This window comes from Malurus melanocephalus, unplaced genomic scaffold (genome assembly GCF_030028575.1).
Source record: "Malurus melanocephalus ecotype Western Australia unplaced genomic scaffold, MMel_1.1 scaffold_135, whole genome shotgun sequence".
In the NCBI taxonomy this organism is placed as follows: Eukaryota; Metazoa; Chordata; class Aves; order Passeriformes; family Maluridae; genus Malurus; species Malurus melanocephalus.
The window spans coordinates 481,273-504,457 of record NW_026623367.1 but is presented as its reverse complement, the minus strand read 5'-3'; the positions used below and the strand labels follow the sequence as shown (position 1 = coordinate 504,457).

General features: G+C 42.2%; 1 protein-coding gene across 4 annotated transcripts; it reads right to left on the bottom strand.

Annotated features, from left to right (window-relative positions):
- Nucleotides 1-4,780: 4,780 nt before the first annotated feature.
- SEC22C (SEC22 homolog C, vesicle trafficking protein) lies at nucleotides 4,781-23,117 on the bottom strand. Of its 4 annotated transcripts, XM_057370872.1 has the most exons (9): nucleotides 23,036-23,102; nucleotides 21,284-21,395; nucleotides 18,485-18,673; nucleotides 17,839-18,048; nucleotides 15,776-15,939; nucleotides 14,212-14,394; nucleotides 9,483-9,601; nucleotides 8,827-8,892; nucleotides 4,781-7,568 (listed from the first exon to the last, which is right to left on the bottom strand). In XM_057370872.1, exons 4-9 carry the CDS (start codon nucleotides 18,018-18,020, stop codon nucleotides 7,368-7,370), a joined length of 915 nt encoding a protein of 304 aa, XP_057226855.1. In that variant the 5' UTR covers nucleotides 18,021-18,048; nucleotides 18,485-18,673; nucleotides 21,284-21,395; nucleotides 23,036-23,102; the 3' UTR covers nucleotides 4,781-7,367. The 4 variants fall into 4 exon arrangements, with proteins under 4 accessions (XP_057226855.1, XP_057226854.1, XP_057226857.1 ...); XM_057370871.1 differs by lacking the exon at nucleotides 21,284-21,395 and having other exon boundaries at nucleotides 23,036-23,117; XM_057370874.1 differs by lacking the exon at nucleotides 21,284-21,395 and having other exon boundaries at nucleotides 18,622-18,673; nucleotides 23,036-23,117.
- Between the last annotated feature and the right edge of the window lie 68 nt (nucleotides 23,118-23,185).

Below are 23,185 nucleotides of genomic sequence, written 5' to 3'. Positions count from 1 at the left end.
AGAAACCTTGTTCTCATTATTTCCTTGTCCAAAGATTTTACCTCCCAGGAAGGTGAATTCCACTTGGATTGGTACAAACCAATCTCTGCTGGCCCAGCCTAGAGACCTGGGGCTGATTTAAATARATTAACCACATCATCTGTTCCAAATAGATAATAAAAAATAAAGGGTGTTTTTAGGGGGCGGGGAATAAAATTCCAGACATCTAATTTATCAGGAAGTGAAGAAAACAATGTTTGCACTTTGAATAATGATTTTTCGCTTTTTCCAAGGTCTCCTTTTATGTCACGGCTGATCAGCCACAAATTAGACACGGAATGGTTGTCCCAAGTTCTGTTTGGGTGGAACATTGTGGCTCCTGCTTTGTCAGGCTCAAAGAAAGGAACATCCTTTGGTTTTTCCCCTCATTCTAATGAAAGATGCCACCTCCCTTTCCAGGCTTTTCTTGATGAAAGCCGAAAGGGACTCTGCTGCTGGACAAGGTCAGATTTTCGTGTTGCTGTCAGGCACAAAGCAGACAGTGGACATGTGAGTCAGGTACTCACAAGCCTGCCCTTTTCAAAGCTTTTGGCATCTTTTTCCTGCATCTCATCAAGGCAGGCACCCGTTGACAATGAAGTCAGTGGGGAAAAAAAATGGCCTGAGTGCTACAAGAGGAGTATTCCTACACATTAATCCAAAAAAATGAATTGAAATCACACCAAATAAAGATCAAAAGGAAAAAAAAAAACAAACAGTTTTTTCCAAGAGCTGTCATATTTGTCTGGCTTTCTCAGCATGATAGACAGAGCAGTAGAGTCAATTAGKTCTCTTAAGTAATTAGTGACTAAATAGGCAGTAAACATGGCAGAGTTTATCTTCAAGGGAAGGCAAATATGAACAAATGTGTGTACAAAATTGGATAAAACCACACAGGCATATTATTTTAAATAATTTATATTCTAGATAATTATTGACACAAGGCATGGCTTGCTAGGGGCATTAAATCTAATAACATGCTTTTCTCATCTGATAAGGAGAAAGCGCATCTGCCTATTTTATCCCAAAAATGGGTAATATATTTTTTAAATTTCTGTGGAACCACCATTTTGGATGTTATTACCATCACGCAGGGTGTCTTTAGGACAGAACCTGGCAGCTCTGATCTGTGGTTCCCTTGTTGAAGCTTCTCCATCTCTTACCAAGTTCCTTTAAGTCCATGGCAGGAAACCTGGAAATGATGAGCAGCCACACTCAGATAAACATCTTGGTTTGAAACAGGACCATTCTGGGACAATTCAATATTTAACTGGGAGAAAACCTGGAATTTCAGGAGACACCGTGCGCAGGAGAAGGAGCTGAGGGTGAGCATCAGAACCCATGAGTTGCCTCTGTGATTTGCYGGCAGGTGACAAAGACAGAGAATGGACTCTGCCCATGGGAAGCGAGGAATGAATTCCTTGTTTTGCTTCATTTGTGCGTGGGACTCTTGCTTTTCCTGTTATTAAACTGAYGCCTRAAACAAGGCTCACCTGAAACAGAGGCCAAAATTAAGAGAATAAAAGCAGACAAATTTAATCCAGGTCTACTGGTACATTAGGGCAGACAGGTACATTAGTACTGGTACATTAGGCCTCCTCCTGAGGCTGCACCCAAAAATGGATCCCGAGTCACAAGATCTTCACCTTTTATAAGTTCTGTCTCATGAACACACTGGGCCCCGATTCTCCCAATGATATCTTCAGGTGATGATGTCACCCACCCCACGTTTGCTCCCCCCAATTCTCTGTTGTTTCCATATTTTGGGGCTCTAAGGCAGCAAAGTCCTTGGATTCAGGCTCAGAGAGGAACTGTTTTATCTAAAGATGTGAGAACAGGCGTTCAGTGCTGTACACTGGAGAATTACAACAATACAGATACATTAAAACATAGAAGCTAAAAAATCCTAAAGCATCAAAATCACCTTTTTTTTTTTCAACCCACAAGTTTTCTTTCTTGTACTCTCCTGATTCTTCTCCCCCATCTCACCGGGAGGGAAGGAGGGAGGGAGGGAAGGAGGGAGCCCGTGTCTGGTTCTTGGTTGCCCAAACTCTTTGCCGTGCACCTTTGACTCTCGCTCCTCCCAAAAATCCGTTTTGCTCAAAACCTACTTTAAAAACCCCTCTGGCCTGAGACGATGGTGCATAGGAGGGATCGATTCAAAGCTGGCGCTTCCACATCCCGGACTAAAGCTCGTCCCGGCGGGGCTGGCGGGGCTGCGAAGAGCTCGGGGTCCCTCTGCGGGCGGGAGGAGAGCGATGGAGCACGGAGCCTTGGGCGGGTCCGCAGCTCCATCTAGTGCCGCACAGCCCGGGCAAACTCGGGAAATCCCGCAAGGAAACCTTTGGGGATGGGAAGCCTGTCCTGGCAAGAGTAGAAAGGGTTCGGTCTTTCCGGAAAGGTTGTCTTGTTATTGCATGGCGGCTACAGGTCTTTTTTAAACCCAGAGCTTGGAAAGGGATAACTTATTTCTCCAAGGACTAGAGATACTCCTAGAAATCATAAAACTGTTTGAGTTGGAATGAACCTTAAAGATCATASAGTTCAACCCCCTGCCTTGGGCAGGGACACCTCTCACTGTCCCAGGTTGCTCCAAGCCCTGTCCTGAGCTCAGGACAAGGGACCCATGGCTTTTAAAGCCATGACCACTGGAGAGGGACACCTCAGCTGTCCCCACCTCCTGCCTGCCGCTGCTTTTGGGGCCGTGGTTTCCTTCCCCTGCTCACAAACAGTTTCTCCGTGCAATTGGGTCACGCTTGAAAGTCAGCGCTCAGCAGAAGTGGAGTTACTTTGTTTCAAATRAAAACATGTATTTCTATCACCTTAGGAGTTGTTTCTCTTACGGCTCAGGGCCCCTCTGATCCTCCCACCTCCTTTTATCAGCATCTTCAAAAGAGAAAGGGAGTTATAATTGCTTTCTCCCCTCACCGAAGAAGAAAGGGAGAAGCTGCTGCTTTCCTCTATCGGCATCCTGAGAAGAGACACGCTTTGAGCAATCATTTATTTACAGAACAAAAATAACATCTGGATTTCAAAGGGCCCAGCAGTTCAGAAGAATGAGGTTCTCTCTCCTCGCTCCCCTGCCATCAGCTTCTGCTGATTCCCACCCACTGCCTGCATAAGCCCCTGCTCTGCTGCTCTCCTCCTTCCAGAGGTTCTCCCTCTCTCTGAGCATTGTTTTGCTTTTGCCACAGAATCCCAGAGTGGTTTGGGTTGGAAGGGACGTGAAAGATCATCCAGTGCCACCCCTGCCACGGCAGGGACACCTTCCACTGCCCCAGGCTGCTCCAAGCCCTGTCCAGTCTGTCCTTGGGCACTGCCAGGGATCCAGGGGCAGCCACAGCTGCTCTGGGCACCCTGTGCCAGGGCCTCCCCACCCTCACAGGGAAGGATTTTTCTAATATTTAATCTAATCCTGCCCTCTGGCAGTTTGAAGCTGTTAGATACCTAGGTGTCATTCCTGTGGAAAACCAAAGCACCAAAACATGAAGAAACCAGTAGTTCCACRGGCTTGATTTCTTCCAGCTCTTCAATTTTTGCTTTATGTTTTAATTCCTGATTCAGCAGAATGGTCTGAGCCCTGTCACACAAAGCATCGCTCCCACCCATGAACCCATCTGAGTGGTGAGAAAGCTGAATTTTCTGTCATTGCTATAAAGCTGATGAATTGGTGTCTCCAGAGCTGTTAACCAAGGTGGCTGAAATYGCTCCAAATAAAAGTCCACAAGCTCTCAGTAGGGACAATTAATTAACAGGCCTGTTTTCARTAAGAGACCAGGCTAAAACTCCACCTGCAAAGTGCCACATCCCCACTGGAAAAACACCTTTGGAATGTGTTACATCTCATTTCAGACACCTCAACATGTAAGTTCTGTATTTATAAATACATTTATATAGTTCAGCTGATGAATCGGCCACAGGGATCACTGAAGTTGCCTGCAAACCTGAAATGGTTGATCAACCTTGTTTCTAATATAATCAGTAAATTCAAAGCTCTGAATGAAGACAACTGTTACAAAAAAAAAGCCATTTATTAGATATATGTACATATATACATATACATGCAAAATGATTTTATACACATTTACACAGGTTCAATTATTAATACAGTGCAAAAATGTCTAAAAAGGTACCAGCCCACCTTCTACAAACTCAACAGGTCTTTGGGAGAAATGGGGAAAAAAATCCAGAGAATTACCAGCTTCGTAAAGTGACTAAGCACAGCAAATCTTGAAATTATTGAAGTYTATTCTTTGCCAATTTTTTTCTGCTGAGCTGCTGGGTGAGGAAAAGAGTTTCCAAAAGCTTTATCTTGCAAACTGACAGAATTAAAAAGATGCAATTCAAACTACATTAAACAGTGTAAAGTTGAACAAAAAGGGATGGATTCCTCTTTGGGGACTTGATTCAATACAGGAATAATCCCACGTTATGAGTCAGATTTTGTGTACTCAAACTGCAAGTCATTCTTTTTTATTAAATCTTAAAGCACTGAGATCAATGTAAACTATTCTATTCCTCTTGCTGTTTCACCAGGAGAAAATGTTTAACTGTATAAATACCATGTGGATAAGGGATAAATACCAAATYCAAAACAAAAATAGGTCAAATTCCATGTGCTCTGCCTCATCCTGGAATCCCAATTCAAACCTACAAAGTGCACACAGACTAATCCATGTAGATTCCTCAATATGATTTACACATATTACAGGAAAAAAAAAGGGTTGCAAAGGGATTAAGACCATCACCATCACTTAACCAGAGTTTTGTTCACTGGATAGAAAAGATCTAAAAATTCAGTCAAATCCCCCAAAAATACACAAAGAGAAAAAATGTTTAGGCAACGGCAGAACCGAACCAACCGATCTGGTTTGATTTTATTGAAATGTTTTTTAGGAAAACCAAATCAATAAAAGCTGAATTTAACCCTTCTCCACTCGCTGTTAATTGCACAACGATCCAAACACCCAGTTCTAGCACTGCTTTGCAGAGCTGTGATTGACAGTCCCTGGCTCAGGGACGGATCTGTTTCAGGACAGAGCAGCTGGATGCTCGGGAAGCATCAGGAATGTTACAGTTTTTCCAGTCAGCTCAGTGCAAAGCTGAGKAATGTCCAGCTGTAAATGCTCTGTGTGCCTCAGGCCAGAGCAGACCTGGCTTTAGCCAATCCTAAGGGAAACAGGAAAGCTTTTGGATTCTCTAGCCAGAGAGAGGCTAAAAAGGCAGGAACAGGGAGTTGGGTCCTATCCCTAAAGTCCTTTTCATAAAGTTTTGTCTGTTTTTAGTATAAAATGCTTCATCCTTTCCCCACAAGATGATTTCCCACAGGAATCCAGTGGGTTCATACCTAATTTATGTTCCTGGAAAACACCATTGGCCATCAGATCCATTATCCTTTAAGTGCTACATTTTTAGTATCAGATTTTTGGGGTGTTCTTTTTTCAGATTTTTTTTTTCAATTCAAACTCGTGGCTGAATTCCCTGAAGTCTCCAGAAGCACCTTACCAAGGGACTGAACAACAGGAAAAATTCAGAGCAGTAAAAAACCCCTCTCATCTGTGGGGTCATCCTAGTGTCTCAAGGACAGTGGTTGAATTCTGGCTTCATTTCTTCACTTGCACTCTGACAGGAAACTGGGATAATGACAGAAAAAAAACAACTTTAATCCACTCCCTTATAACAGAAAACTTTTCCCTTATGGCACACAGCTCTAGCTGTGTCYTCAAATGCCTGGCTAAAATATTCCTCCATCATTCCTACCAGACTACTCCTCATAGTTTGGAAGGTTTTATTACAATGCTGTTACAGTAAGTGCAATAAAAGAGAAATACCTACATTTTCCTAGCRGGAAAAGCTCTGGCACTAAGTCTGCTGATGTCCTAGAAACTGTCCAGGTTGTAATGGGCTGCCTATGGATGCTGTTGCTGCAGTCAGCTGCATTCAGAAGTGCTTCTAAGGTACAGCACCACAAATTTCTGCTCTAGTCATCCAACTGATCCTTGTGTTTGCATCCTGACATTCCAGGAAAATTCACTGAGATACAAGAAAGGAATTTTGTCAAGTGTTCCCGCAAAAAAGACAACTCTGCTGCATGTTAATCTCTTTGCAACCAGAGGTAGAAATTATGTGAGAGGAAAAATAAATCTTTGGTGAAAAAAATGGGGATGACCAGAAAGAAAAAATACAAGGAAATTCTAGGACCGTGATTCCACAGTAACACACCTACTGTTCCCTACACCTCAGTTTGAATCTCTAMAACCCCTCGAGCACAACTGTATCAAATTGCAATGCATTTTATTAACAGCCAGACTAAATTATTCAGCTATGCCCTAAAATGCACCTCRATCCATGACAGAGCAGGACATCCAAAGCAGCAGAGGTTGGGAATTCCAGCTCTGCAGTCCCCTATTCCAAACTGCACACTCAGAAACTCACCTCAGTATAAGAACTCACCACCATTAACTACAGGTGTTTTATAGAACAAAGAGAACCTGCTCTTGCGTTCCATTCCTGGAAATGGCTTTCTACTCACCAGCTGCTCTTTTTTTTTAAAAAAAAGGTGAAGGAGTCAGTGGCCTGTCATAAGTAGGCTTGGAAGATTTATTATCCATACAGACCAAGCAAACATGGAATTGCTCTTATCCTAAAAGTGACCTTAGCCAAGGAAACAAAGGCCACATGAGCTGCCAGATCACTTACACCCACTTGGATTATTTTCTGCTACCCCAAGCATATTTGTAATTAACCCATGAGCACACACTTAACTGCGATGTGCTGTTCAGCCAAGCAGATATTTATAGGCTTTATGGTTTATAAAAGAGCCACAGCTTTTTCCTGTCTTTCCAAACCTAGAAAATTACCCTGAAGCTCACCCTCACCCTTTTTCCCACTGATATTCAACTCATCTAATCACAGCAAACAACTCCTTTACTCACATTTTACCAAGAATCTTAACTTTTAATTCTAGAGACAAAAATTACCTGTGACTTTACCTTCATTTTACTACACAATGTGAGTATTTGCAGCAGCAGGGAAGACTGACCTGCCAAACTGTCACAAAGCCAGTGAGACAAATGGCAAAATGCAGTCTGGATGGTGGCAGTCAAGGAAGAAAAGCCTGTTGATGGCAAGAACTTCCATCTGTTGGTGACATCTGAGAAGCTCTACCATGTCAAACACGGCTGCACCCCCTGCTGTGTGCTGGACATAATTCCAGGACCCCACTTATCCCAAGTTGCTTGCAATAGCCATTACCATGGATGGTTAAAAAACACTCTGAGCAATTTCTGGCCAGGTGAATACAAAAAAAGAGTTGTAAAAATAGAGTAGCAAACCCCAAGTTTTTTTTTTCATACGCCACAGTCAGGCTGCTTCTCCAGGAGCTGCCTCGTCAGGATCTGATAAGAAGAAAGAGAAGCCACTCCTATGTGGAAAGAGATTTGCCAGAGGTTCCGTAATCCATACAAGTAGATGTTGCATAAGCAGACACAGAAAAGGAGCACAAATGTCTTCACTTTCCTGGCTGAGCTGTAGAAGAGGTACAGGTAACACTGCAAAAGGATCAGAGAGAGAGAGTTAGCACTGAACTGTGTGTAAAAAAACAGGGATCCAGCTGGGAATTGCTGCTTGGGACAGCTGGAACCCATCTGCTCAGCATGTGAAGAGTAAAACCCTCACAGGACCAAATGAAAAGCTCCCAGTGCTGACAGAGGAGACACTTTTTTCCCTCAGGCAGTGACAGATCAGCCTTTCTCACCTCAGGTCACAGGTTCCAATTGTGCTGATGCCACAGGCAGAGGTCAGCACGTGGAGAGCACTGCAATTTGTGTACAAGCATTTTGGGAAGCTGCCTGCCATATATCAAAAGGAGAAGAGAAAAACTCTCACCTTTATTCAGCTTCCCTGGCTTCAGATACCAACAGAGAAAAAAGCAGCATAGAGCCTTTCTTTGTGAAAAACAACTTATATTGAGTATTTAAATCCAAATTAATGTATTAGATCTAAATTAACATCTAAGATCAAAGCTCTGCCATGAGCAGAGGTGTAAGAAGGCTGAAAGACACTAAATTGTCATAACACAATAAACAGCACCATAAATAAAGTCTGCAGATAGTAGTCCCCAAAACACAATCCAAATGCAACAAGGGCAATGAATACACTGTAGGCATTAGTTATTGCTAGAAACAAAACTGCAGCRCCTTCCTGCAAAGCCAGGCTAAAAATTGAAGATTTTCTGGCATATATTGCCCTCAAGTTAAAGGTTGTGGAGCCCTGTTGTAGGAATTCAAGGAGACTTTCARGAAAGAATAATTTGGAGCATGTTAKATTTTCCTCATTCAAAYGCTTCTSTTTAAGGTCAGAKAAAATAACTCCATTATGGAAAAAAAAAATAAATCTATGGAACCACCAGGATGCAATGTAATTTTTCATATAAATTAGGACATTATCAATAATGTTGCTGTCCAGTATTTGCTCAGTCTTCAAGGTGGTCATGCTACAAAAGCCCATCACTAAGACAGAAAAAAGTGGTGTCCATGCCTTTGGGAATAAACCATCTTTGGGATGGCATTTATCCATCACATTCAGCCTCATGTGACATTTCAAAACATGGAAGCACTGGAACAGCCTGCAACTGCAATTTTCCAAGGGTCAAAACATGCCTTTAATTGCTTTTGTGCCACTTACTGGAAYAGATCAGTGGAATCACCTGGGTAGGATATTCAAAACCTTTGCTTAGCTGAAAACTTCTCTGTCTTGTGGATTACAATATCAAAATAATCAGRAAAAAATTATTTGCAGTAAACATACCTGAAAAACACAGGCTAGAAAAGGTAGAAAAAAAGCTATCACATTTCCAATTCCTTCATGGTCCTCCTGTTGGGATTAAAAGAAGTGACAACTACGTCAGGCACAGTTTTTAGCAAGTGCTGCTTGATATTTGAGAACATTATAAATATAGTCAAGAACCTCTTATCCCAGTTTATGTTGATTGACTGTAACAGTGTTAAACACCAAGATCAATATCATTGAATAAGACACCAGGAACTGAGGCTTATGTGACAGTTCCTGCTAAATAAAACTGTGTCAGGATGCAATCAGGACACTTTATTTTTTTCTTTTCCTTTTTTTGAAGTTGTTTACAGTCTCTTGTTTGTTTAAAAAAAAATTACAGAAAAGGAACTAAAATAAGATGCAAGAACAGAGGAAAAAAATTACAGCCAGCCTGGCAAGGATAAAGTATTTCTCAAAATTTAAACTTCCCTAAAACAGAATAAAATGCTAGAGGTTGTGATGTACAGCAAAATACACAAAGTGCAGCAGGTGAATAACCAATTGCACATTTCCTGAATAAACAAAACACTTCCTATGGGAAAGATAAGGGGCAGAACAGCCACCCTTGAACTGGTTACCCGAAAACTCTGTGCCTTTGACTCCTTCTCAGGTCTGAGTACAATCAGGGTTACCTGAAAGGAATATTCTGCCAGGTGAACTCCTCGGATGAGGTTCAGAGCTCCACACATGATGTTCAGAACAAGGGACAGAATCCCCAGCGGGGTCACAGGCTGCATTCTGTAAGTAGGGACTTAAAAAGAACAAAAAACAAGTGAAAGTCGGGACTATTATTTTCAATCTTTTAACAAGAAACAACACAAATTAGCTTGTGTGGTTTTRAACATTTTCAAAACCTTTCATGCTCAGGGAAGAATGATTATAAACAGAATCCCCCTTTTTTTTGTTGCATTAAAGTGCTCAGTTCTTCAGACATCCAGAAATTAGTAAGAGGTCTGGAATTGAAATTAGTAAGAGGTCTGTTGCTGACCTTTTAAACAGGTCAGCAACAGAATTTTTCGTGACCTATTTGGCATTATTGTCCTCTATTATGGTGCACATAGATATTTTTTTGTTCACTCCAGTAGATGAGAATGCTCAGCACTCCTCACAGGTCAGCAGAAAAGCCAGAGGCTTTCACCACCCAGAGGTCTGGGAAAGGGCTTAGATTTCAGCCACCCATCACTGCAAGACAGCAATCCATCTCCTCCTTAAGCAGTAATTAAGGTATTTCTTCCCACTGGCCGTTTGAGGGCTCCACATTTCACAGGTCGTGAATTATCTGCCTCCTTCCTTTCTCACCTTCCCTGCTACTACATAACACCCACACTCTAAACAGCAGCTCCTCATGATAATCTCATTGATACACACCTAATTAAGGTCAGAGCAATTATCACCAATGTGTGTTTAGCTTTGGAAGCTGCTTTAATTCAGGGTTATCCAAAAGCCCACCTACAGTTTTGCCTTGCCTGTTCAACAACAGATTCCACACCTTGATACTCACCTACATTTCAGCCCTGCCCTTTGATCACTACAAGTAGGACACTGTCAGCTTAAWAAAAAATGGTAATTTGCAGCTCAGATACCAAATCCAGATCGTCTCCTGCACCAACATCCCCAAAACACGGGAGAGAATCAATGAGCCCTCAAGAAAACTATCCAGCCCTAAGGATCTTCTCCCACTGTCCAAGTATATACAGATCCTGACAATTAYAGATAAACTGCACCTCTGGCTTCATTTCAGTGACAAATGAAACACCACAGCAGCTTAAACACTGCAGCACCATATGGTTCAGAGAGGAAAACACTCCTGCCTTGTCCTTCAAGAGAAATTTTGATAGATGGATGCAAAAAACTTCAGTGCTGAATTAATATAGGGATGGAAAGTACCTTTCATCCGCGGCTCTGTAATTAATTTGTCTGGTATGCACTCACACATCCATAATTTCAGCTCCAAAGCAACTGCAGAAGGACCTGTATTAACTCCATTTGATACGTGTCACTTTAGGGAGCTTTACTGGTTATTACAGACAGAATGGTGCAAGTTACTCTGTCAGTCGAAGGCACTTTGGCTTTTCTTTTGCTACACAGTGACATTTAAAAAGAACTTGTAGCAGCAGTTTTTTCATTCACTGACCCCAGAATTCAATTTCCTACTATTTTTTCCTGCTATTCCCACTTTTGATCAATTAAATAATGTTGCAGCTATATATATACACATATAAGTCTCCCACATGAATTTCCTATTAAAGATTGCTTCTCTTCCTCAGATTCTAAGGTTTACTTCAGAGGCACAAAATGCCTCTCAAACAAATTCTAATTATCAAGCAAGTGTCATTCATTGAGCAGGATCCTGCAAACTACACGTGCCAACAGTTCCCAGTCCCTAGGGAAGAACAATGTAGGTCTCACTATACTGCTTCTGCAACAAGAAATATTATGTAAAAGTYACATTTTTTTCAGTCTGGGAGGATAAAAAGAATTGCTGTCACAGATGCAGCAGAGATTAAAACCTCCAGTTGCTCAGGGTTCAGATTCTGTAAAAACAGGTCTTGAAATGGTTTGCTGCAGAGATTTATTTCTGCTGGTAGATTCTGAGGTTTAACTCACAAAATGAAATTGCATGGAGAAGTGAGATGGGTCCTGTTAGGGAAAAAATATTACACTTCCTTGGGTGAATTCAGTCATATTCTTATAAAAAGATTTCATACTAGGATGACTTATTACATTAAATAAGGGAACAGGAGAGCACAAATACTCTTAGTCCAAGACAACACAATTTAGCGCAAGCACAATGAACACTAATTAGGTTTCAAATTGATTGGCTCCTCAAGCACAGAAGTTGTGCACTTCAGAACACAAGAACTACACAGGAATGTTCTGGGAGCTGTGGGTGATTCAGCACCCGCGCAAAAGGCACCAGCAGGTTTGAACATGTACACAACAACTCAGTGCAAACACCCTCACAGTGAAGAAATTGAAACCTCTGCCCAGAAAAGATTTTGTGGAGAGGCCTCTGGCCATTTCATTGGAGGCAGACAGCAGAGTCTGCAGCAGCTCTGATCTGCCTCCTCCAGGCAGAACACGAGGGTGGACAATGAGTCACTCAAAGTTCCGCAGAAAGAGCGCCAGGAGTGAGAAATGAAATCACACTCCAACAGTTTAAACTAAAACACAGGCACACAAAAGGCAGAGAGTGAGACAGCTTAAAAAAAAAAAACCCTTGAAAAGGCCTCTGAAGGACTCCCTGCACATCTATAAAACATTAAGAACATTGATCAAGGGGAGCTGCAGGATTTACCAGCTCACTTACAAGACAAGAGGCACAAGTTGTTCTGCTGCTTYCCGGAGCCAACTGTGATGTGAAAACTCTCTCTCTTCACAGAAAGCGCCTCTGAGTCCCCCTGTGCCCTGCACACAGCCCCAGTGTCCCCTGGAGCACCACCAGCTGTGCCCACACTGTGACATGAGTAAGGCCCTGCAGCAGCAGCCAGGGCTGTGTAGGGGTTGATCAAGGGTACAAGGAAAGTGGTTTTTTTAGCAAGAGTTGGGCTGGGTTTAGTTAACAAAGGAAGGAACAAACAGCAATGGAAATAAGAAAACATGGAAATAAGAAAAGAAAAATCTCTTGTTCTCATAAATACCAACAAGGACAAAGCTGCCCTGACTTTTCTGACCCTTTTCACACCAAACTGAAGAGCCAGAGAATGAGCTCACCCAGCTCCAAAGAGGCCAGGAGCAGCTCCAGCCATGTGAGGAGAGGGATGCTTGGATCATCCCTGGATCGATCAATCTGCGCTGGGGAATGCAGACACAATTAAATTCTGCTCTCTTGCAGCCCCAGCATTTCAAACAGTCTCTTGTAGAGCAGAGCCATCATATAAATAACATTAATATGGAACAAACACTATGCACACAGCTAAACTTAGAGCAGCAAAGTGGGATTCAGCTGGTAGGGAATGATGAGAGAAGAGAGACATAAGCCAGGAAAGCTGACTCCAGTGGAGGCAAACAGAYGATCATAAACATGATCCTTAAAATAAAGGCAGAACAATCTGTAAGAGTATTTGGGTTAGATCAGAGAGAACAGCCAGAAATAAAAAGCCAGATGGAAAGTAAAGCAATTAGGAATAAGGGAGAACTGAAAATAYATTTCTGATCTGTGGACACAGACTAGATCACAAATATTTACTGGCACTGAYGCTGTTCAAAATTTAAAAAAAAGGWGTAAAGAATTTCTAAGCCCTGCCACAACATGAAAAGATTTAACCTTCAAGCACAGTTCTGAGGAGCACTCTCAAATCTGACTGGCAAATAAAGTGGTTTCCACTCTATTTTTAATTCCTCCTGGCCAGTGCCCTTCTATACTCTAATTTAAAATACCTATGTCAAATTAGATTCCAGCTCATCTATCACAAACAATAAAGATTGAGCAACTGGAACTTAATTTTATTAGTGTTTCATAAGCCAAGAACAACAAAAAAAAAAAAGGAAATACAAACTCATGGCACTCCAGCTCCATTTAAACCAMCGTGCTAACAGGATTAAAATAGGGAATGCTTTAGTAGTGGACTTGGCAGGGTTTGGTTTCTGGTTGGACTCAATGATCTTAAAAGTTTTCTCCAACCTAAATAATTCTATGATTTCATTTGCGGAGGTGGTAGGCATGACCTTGACTATACAACTGAAACACAAGTAAGATGTACCATTTTTRTAATAAACACGTAGAGGGTGGTACTTCAAACGCAGGGAAAATGTCAGGTTTTGTTAAAAAAAGTCCCCTGTCAAGCCTCTGTGTTGTTTATACAGATAAACAAATCCTCTTTCAGAATTTTAGTCAAATGCATTACATTTTWAAAAATAAGGTAAAAGTAAAAAGCACACAGGGGAGAACAACTTGAACCAGACAATGTAAGAACAAGAGTTCTACTCTCAGCTCATATTCTKCTCATCTTTTCTTCTCTCAAGGCTGAAGAAACTCATTGAGACTGTAATTACACATMTTTTATTATGAGTTTGCAACAAGCCATGAATCAGTGGAGCTTCTTTAGAAATTTAACAAACAAGGATTCCAAAAGAAGAGAATTGAACATGGAAAGTATCCAGTCCAGTCTACATTTTCCATACAGAGAAGCTGATGTGAGGCTGGAAAAAAAGACACCACAGCAGCATCTAAAGCTCTGCTGCATACCTGCTGCAATGTAAATACCATATGTTGTTTACTAGGAAAAAAAAAAAAGCCTTTTTTGGCTTCATACACACGATGTAAATACACATTTCTGGGTACAAGAGGAACTTGTCATGTGTTTCCGTGYAGAATGAGGGTGAGGAAAGCTCCTGTCACCTTGTGTAGTAGTAACTTACCAACCTCCACATGGCCTCCTGCGTGCCCTCCGTTGCTCAGCCCATTGAGCAGCTCGGTGGCCTCCAGCTGCAGCTGCACCGGGGGCTGCAGTTTGAGCTCCTCCTCCACCTGCTCCCACCTGGCCTTGGYCCGAGAGCCACGGCTGCTGTTGAAATGGTATTTCACCTTCTGAATGATGTTATCTGAAACAACAGGAAAATCTGCTGCAATCGGCTCTGAAAAAGGCCTTGATTAATCCTTAATATTATTAAACTATAATTAAGGGGATTATTTATCATATCATGGTGTTCTCTATGATTGGTTTTAATTCCTTCATTTCTTTTCTTAGTCATTTTAGTATGAAATTCCACTGCCGGTCAGGGAAAAAAAATACTTCTTGTAGGTRTTTCATTTCAGAGAATGGTTTGGGATGGAAGGGAACTTAAGGATCATCTCATTCCAACCCCTGCCCTGTGCAGGGACACCTTGCACCATCTCAGGTCACTCCAAGCCCTGTCCAGCCTGGCCTTGGACACTGCCAGGGATCCAGGGGCAGCCACCCTGGACACYCTGTGCCAGGGCCTCACCACCCTCACAGGGAAGAATTTCTTCCCAATATCGAATCCAAATAATAATAAAAGTTACCTGTGACTACCAAAAAAAGTTAAGATCCTAGGCATCAAATGCATCTTAGATTCAAACACAGGGAAAAAGATTATTAAATTAATAAACAAATAACCACACAGCAGTATTTTTCACTCAGGACCTAATAAAGTGTAGTAGTAAAAACTATTTTAAAAAGGTATTTTTTCTTTAAAAAGTAAGCTTAATGCAATTAAAAGAGGTGGGGAATTCCCCAACTCATACTCAAGTTAAAAAAAAAAGAGTAAAATGGATCTCAATATGAAATTACAACCTGGSTGTAATGTGCCCTGCAGGGAATCCACCCAAAATCCAAGATGGTTCTATAAKAAGCTTTCCTGATGGATTTCTTAATCCTTTAAGCCTGAGTTTAACATTGTTACTGAAATCTGGACAGGAGTGTGCAAACCCACTGCAGGATATTATCCTTTTCCAGGAAAGCTTCTCACTGCAAGGGAATGGTGTCTTTCAAAGGTGTGAGGTTCAGCAGAGCAGCTGCTACTTGGCAAGAAAACAAATTATATCAGATTAAAAAAGAACCACTGGGCATGAGAATGAAGTATTATGAGTCCAAGTCATGCCAGAAATAAAGCTGCCCATAATAATCCATTCTGTCTCCCGTTTTTCCTGTACTCCTCTGTCTCTGCTCATCAGATTTCTTTTAATTAACTTAGAAAGTGTCTGAGATATCAATTTCTTTTTTCGTCTCTGCTTGTTCATCAATCACCAAAGCATTTGGTTCATAATAGATGAATTCTCRGGAACTACAAACCAAATACTCCAGTAGTTTAGGGCATTAAGATCTCCCTCTCCTCCACCACATGSAGTCAAAGGCACACCCAGAGTCACTTTTATCATCAGGCTTTGTCCAGGAGATATTGTTTTAACACCATCGTTTTGGCAGACAGAGGATATTTACTATTAGAGAACAAAGTTACAAACCAAATTCAATAAAAGCATATGGTCTGGAAGCTGAATTGATGCTCCTTGTGTCGTAGGAAGCAGCAAATTCCCACCGAAGCTCTTCCAGGAAGCAGAAGGCCATGATGGTTGAGTAGCTGCTGGAACAGATTGCCATGCAGGCAATATCCCCAGAAGAAAGGAAACTGAAATGGAAATAAAAAGAGTCACATAAAAATGTGAAAGTCCTGCTGAATGYGAGAACGAAGCTGCACTTTCTGTCAAAACAAAATGTACAGACTGAGCTGAGAGAGCAGACTGCAAAAAATGTAATTTTGGCTGTTGTCAAAGTCCTGCAATCCCTGTAGATCTATTTATTCTTAGACTATTATTTATCCCTAACTCATCCAGGATGCCGGAACAYAGACTTTGTTAAATTGGTACATCAGTACAAATAGAGGACATTATTCTCCCAGGCTGGCTTTAAATCACATTAATAAAAACCAAGATGGTCAGAAAACCAATTTTGAAAGAAAATGCAGAAAGAAAATAAAAGCAAGGAAGCTTCTTCCCAGGAAGCAGATGGATTCTTTGCTCCACTTGAACATGGCAACTTCACATTAACAGCAAGAGATATTTGTTAATTTGCATATCTTGAGGTTTTCAAACACTGCTACATCTTCTGTAACAAATGAATTTGTAACAGAAACAGCACGAAAAAAATCTGCTCCAAGAGGGGTTCCTCCAACACTGAAGTTGGATTTATGCACAAGTTTTCACTTACAGATGATCCAAAAATCTTCCAGGAAACTTATCAGGGATATCTTCCCTTACAGCCATCCACTTGTCAGCAGTAAATCAGTTTAACACCCAGGTTTTGAAACCAAACAATTTTTATTTTTTCAACTTCTCCTATATTTCATCCCAACTTAATTTCATACTCATGGTTTCTATTTCATCACGTTTTTATTTATTTGTTATTCTATGGACTTGGGATTTWCAGTTTAGCTTGGCTCTGCCAGCCCAGTCCCACTGGGTAGCTTCCCCAAATTCCTGCTGCTCCCAGCTCATGGCTGGGGATCAACACCATGCCTGCCTCAAACCACCTTTTCCAAGTTGTCCATAATTTATGGCCTTTTTGCCACGTATCCATTTGCACTGCTCTCTTTCAAGAGCCAGGGGCTGAGCTGCTTCTGTAGAGGCCACAGAAGATTAAAGCAGCAGGACTTGTTGGCATCAAAGGGCACCAATTTGCTTTTGAGTCAAAAGGAATTGAGATGAAAATCGCTGCTTTTCCAACTGTTTCAGTGAAAATTCATGTATTTTTTAACTCCCTCCACTCCCCCAAAAAGGGATGCTTAGTTTTAGCTTAGGATCACTTCAAGTYTTCTTCCATTTGCTCACCAGAAACACAAATACAAGCTAAAACTAATTTCTTACATGAGTTTAAATAAATTTCTTCATTTCTTTCTCTGTAATTTCTTTAATAAATTCCTTCTAAACTAAGTCATTCCAAGGCACTTTGATGCCCTCTTAAAGGTATTTGTAGAAATCCATGATACTCCAAATCCTAAMAGTAACAAGCACTCCCCATTGAGCCGGCAGCTTTGCTACACAAAATAAAAATTAACATGAGCAAATTATACATATATGAGAAGAAAATATATTAATATATAGCAAACATATATAATATAGTGTAAATATGTATATGTAGGTATGTATATGCAAATAGGTATATGTATAAATGTATATGTRTAAGTTTATTTGCATAAATRTACATGCATGAATATAATGAAATAYGTGYAAATATAATATACCATAAAATAAATATCAGTTATGTAAGTATATTTATATAAATATATAAAATGCAATCTATGAATACATCAATATATACAAATACATGACTAAGCTTATGCTCCCTCCACTGAGCAGAAGCTGAGGCATAAGGTTTCAAAATCCTTGGAGTTCACAACCTAGACAAGCACTGTGGGATTTCAGATTGGAATTAGGCACTACAGACCATTCCCATAGTTCACCTAATCCCCAAGAGCATTATTTCAAAACTTAAAGCCAAAAAACCCAACCAAAGCAGAGCAGGRACTCACTGGATGCTCAGGTTACGTCCTTTTGCCGTGCCCCGACTYGGATACCGCGCCAGGATGGAGGATAACGCCTTTAATCTCTTCCTGCATTCCAGAAAGTCCTGGTTGAGATGGAAATCTGTGGAGGCTGAGAGGGGAAGTCCATCCCTCACCCGCACCACACAGGCAAAGAAGATCAGGGACATTCTCCACGGGAGTATTCATGAGGACAACCTGAAAATGAAATATTCAATTCAGCTAAATCCAAAATTCCAGGCAAGAATATGCCAGGATGAGATTTTATTCACCACAAGAACTGAACAGCAAGCACCTCTGGTGACACCTCTGCCACTGAAAGGCAACCAAACTGTTCTCAAACTTATTCTTGTGTCCAATTTTGTCTCTCAGATTAAAAGATGAGGCAGGGGAATTATCTACCTGAAAAATATTTTTGTTTCCCCTCCTTCTGCTTTACCTAAAGCACCAGAAATGCTGACTAAAGTTCTTACAGGTGTTTATGGGAGCTGCCTAAGTCCCACTGATGTGCTGCATCTTCACTGCAGCTGCAAAAAGCTGCCTGAATGTGGCACTTCTCTATYTTCTGGTGTAACACACAAATCCAAAAATAAATTTTAGGCTAGAGCCCGTCAGGCTCTTTTTACAGACTCACCTAGGGCTAAATATAGAGTAAAAGTTGCCCTCTCTTGACTTCTTCCTCTTTGAGAGGTCACAAACTGCTGTGGAAAGTTATTCTTGGGATTCACCCGGCACATTCAGAGCATGCAGAGATGTGTCCTTCAGACATACCATGAGGATCCAGGGCACGGTGTCAGAGGACTAACAGCACTTCACATCATCTCTGAAAGAGAACMCAAATGAACTAATTAAAAATTAGTTTAAAAACCTAATTGGTTACCAATATTACATGCATATTTACCATCAGATCTCTTGTGAAGCAGGTAAACATATCCTAGCAAGTATTTTGCCTGAAGGAAAACAAACAACTCATTTTCTTATGCAACATATTAATTTCTAGGCTCATTCAAAGACATTATGGAATGAGATGCAAAATATTTGTGATGTCCCAGTCATAATTTTTTTAAGTTATCCCAGTAAACAAACAGTTCTAAATCAGCAGATTTTAAGATACTACCACAAACATGTCAAGGGAAAAAAAAGTAAAAAAGGAAAACCAAAGGCATTTACTTGGCTTCAGGCAAACTATATAAATAAAGCATTAGGGAAATAAAAAGAAAGAAAAAAAAATCACATTGTGAACTCAAACTTTTGATAGAGAGAATGACTGCTTTGACCAGCCCTGTATCACATAGTTCATTAGGATGCTCAAAGTGCCTTTGAAACATGGCTCATCAGGACAAGTTTTTCTTGTCTAAGAAGTCCAGAGAGCAAAACCTTTTCTAATTCAGGCACCACAAACTCTCCTGCCTTCGAGGTGCTCTGATGTCTGGTAAGGGTTGAGTTCTTGCCAGAGGCAGCATTAAGAGAGTCCATTTCTACACCACAAGAATCATTCCCTCCTAAGTTGTGGGAACAATCCCTCTGTCCAAGGTGCCAACACGTTAAAGCAACTGCAATTATGAGAGGATAATTATCAGAGGAATTAGCAGAAAGCACAATGGCACAAAACTTGTTTCCTTAGAAAAGCAGATTAAAACTACAGAAGATCAGACAGAGAAGTGTTATCTTGAACTTTTCAAATGGAGATTAAAGAATTAGATGTGATTTTTTTTCCACAATCCCTCTCACAGTTCTCTGCCAGTTGTCATTTAACCTGTAAAAGCAAACTAAGCTCACAAATTTCATTTCAACACACATCAAAAAGAATTTCAACAATAATCATAATTATTATAAATCAGCTGGAAACATCCCATCGATCTTCAATGTGTTGTGCTCACAGCCACTGAAGAGACAGTGCAGAAAACTTATAGATAAAATGAAATAAATCCAAAAATTATTAACTTGATCAGAAATATTAACTTTAACACAGCCAACTTATAAGCATAGCTGCTCAGAACATCACAGTTTTACAGTAAAGGGCTGGCAACGCTGATGAAATTTAGCTCCAAAATAACTCCAAAACAGCCAGAAGATGATCAGGAAAATAAAAAAGCTCCAAACKTAGAAATCAAAGACCTTTTCTAAAACATACATAGCCTATGAAATTATTCAGCTCTCTACACCACTAACAGCAAGAGTTTAAAATTAAATGTACATATATTTTTCATTAACCACCAAGGATAACATCACCTACAGTTAACCAACTGCACATAAAAACTTTCCAACTTTCCAAGACATACAAACCTTCCTGCTGCAGTGCCTAAGGCTGTCACTGAGTATCAGCTGCCCATCAGAGGGATCCTTTGGTGTGGGAAAGATCAGGTGTTCACCAGGCAAACTTCCAAATGAAATGCCAGACTTCACAGGAGAAATKAGTCCTTGCTCCTTCCTCAGACAGTGCACCCACCACCAAGGCTCTGGGTTTTCCTTTTCCTTTGGCACAAGCTACTTGCCCATCAGATGATGTTTAGAGCCGTTTTGGCAAGTAACAGCCACTGTCACCTCCCTCAGAATTTTAACTACTTGCAAGCCACGTCACCTGTGACCAAGCACAAAGTGTCACAGCTTGCTGGACGGATCAAGGTGTGCCCCAACCAGGTGACTCGATGCTGTCACTGTGTCACACTGGCTGCCCTTTCCTCCTGCAGTCTGTTTGCACACCATCAGCAGCCCAAAGATCTGTGACTGACTGTACGTGGCAGCTCTTTGCCCTTGGCTCTGAACTCGGGCAATGTACCCAAGGCTTTGGATTCAGCAATATTAAATCTTGCAGTACTCACAATTGATAACATCACGTCAGCATCAGACCACCTGTTTTACTGGCACAAAGCAGAACTTGGGGAGTATTTCAAGCAATTGTTTCAAAAGAACAAGTTATAATTTACAACTGGAGGAAACAAAGTTTTTTCGCTCCTTGAAGCACCTGTACATCCAACAACACTTCAGAATAAAACTGCTTCATGCAAGACTCATATTAACTGCCCCAATCTTAGAACAAACTATTCTTCAGTGTATCTAAGTGACCTGGAACACACTTCCTCCTTCCCTCACTCCCTAAGGAGCAGCCAACTCTCCAGTGGCTGTGCAGGGATTATCAAGGCAGCCTCAATCAGACCTGCTGCACTGTACTGCGCTGTTACGCAAGCGACTCTGGGTAAGGAGATTACACCCAACTCACCAGGCCACACTTCTCCAAATGCTCAACAAACTCCTGCTTTATTGCCTGGACTTAGAAAACAATCTGCTCAAAAGGCTGTGAAAGCAAATCCGAACTAGTGCAGAGTTCATGAGGCGGATTATGTTAAAAACCTGATCCTTTCAGAAATTATCTCACCATCAAAAGCAAAAGGTTTCCTCCCAAAAATAGCACAACACTCACAAAAAACATTACCAGGATTTCCCTCAAGCTTTCACCTTCTCTCCCGGTTCAGAGCCATATTTCCCTGCTCTCTCGAGGTGTCCAGCTTCAAAGCCAACTGTTTTGTGCAGTTCTGATCTTCCTGCTGAAGGGAGAGCCTAAAGCTTTAGTGGATATTACCATGGCTCTGAAGCAGAATATGAAGTTTTTTGGGCTTGTGATTCATGACAACAACTATTGCACTAAAGCATCTTTCCTCAGGCAGGTGATCTCCAGACAGAGCCCTGGATAACTACAGGTGGAATGCCAGAATATGAAACGGATTCAGGTTGACTCATCAAACACAGAACTTGACCTGCAGCTCCRGAGCTGCTTTGGGTCTCAACCAACAAGGATGTGGCTCATGAGGGAGATTTATCACATCCCTGGGGCATCACAAAGTGAATTTTATCTTCTTCTCAGATATTTAAAATGCAAATCCAAAAAGCTATTAAATTTCTTGTCTTCTAAGACTGCACCAGTATTCACCTGATCCTTCCCAGCTGCTCTTTCTCCATGCCCCCACAACACAGCCAGAGCCACTCTCCAGACTGAGCAGTGAATAAAAGCAATCTGAATGCATGCTGCTATCTCAAAATTCAACACAGGATTTGTGCATATCTAGGCCTTTTAGGYTCCTATAAATCCTACAGGCTTACTCTTATTCCCAAGTGGAAGCACGTGGAAAACCCTTACCATCACAAATCTCCTGTCAGCACACACTCCTGTGAATTAGCAGAAATAAAGGACACACAAAGGTCCAACCCCAACATCCAGCTGCCACATCAATCCTACTGTCTCAACAATCCCCCAAAACCTTGCCCAAACCACACGGTAGGAACTCTGTGATGCTCTGAAGCTCTGCCCCACCTTCATCTCTCAGAAACACCAGGCAMTTTACCTGTTCCCAAATATTCATCCACCTGAACCCTGAAGCTTTCCAAAGCCCACCAGCTCACCCCTGTACCTTCACCAGCCCACATCCATCCTGTTCTGCTCACATTATACAGAACTACATCCCACTCACATCTCTCCTCCCCCACATTAAGCATCCTAAAATCCCCAAGAGAACTCCCTTCCCACACTCTTCAGTAAACCCAGACACATTGAAAGCAAACACATCCATGCCCCMACTCAGGGCCCTGCTTTGTACTGTCAAGGCCTTCCACGCATACCTCGAGCACCAAGACACCCCCAAATCTTACTCACATCCCACAGGTCCCAAACCCTCGCATTATCCCTGCTCACCCCAAGCCACCCCTAGACCAACCCACGCCCCACTCAGAGTCCCAAGCCTCTTCCTCTACCTCTCAAGCAGTTCAGGGAATCCCSAAATATCCATGCCACGGGATCCCGACCCCAACACACACACCCTGCTCACTCCCCGTCCCCACACCCCCCAATATCCCAACTCTCTCCATCACCACCCACACCCCGTCAAGCAGCCCAAGGTACCCCCAAACCCTATATCCAYCCCAGCCAGAACACACGCATCCCTCTGCTCAGCGCCACATCCCTAAACGCCCCTCACCGCCTTCCCAAGCACCCCAAGCCCCCTAAACACTCCCTACATCSCAAGTTCATCCCAGTTCCCTCCCAGTTCTCTTCCCCCCACACCCTTCCAGCCRCGCACACGCCCCGGATCGCCCGGTCCCGGGGCCGCGGAGCGGACGGGGGCAAAGGAAGAGGATGAAGAGAAGGGTCARCATCCCTTAYCCTGCCCAGCCAGGACCCTCCGCCYCTCACCTTCCTTCCCCGCCGGCCCCGCGGCCTCGGCCTCCCGCTGCCCTCAGCGCCGGCCCCGCCCGCGGCACCAGCGAGGCGGCGGCGAGGAGCGGAGCGGAGCGGCCGCGCGGGGACCGCCGGGACAGCGCCGGGAGGACCGGGGGAAACGGG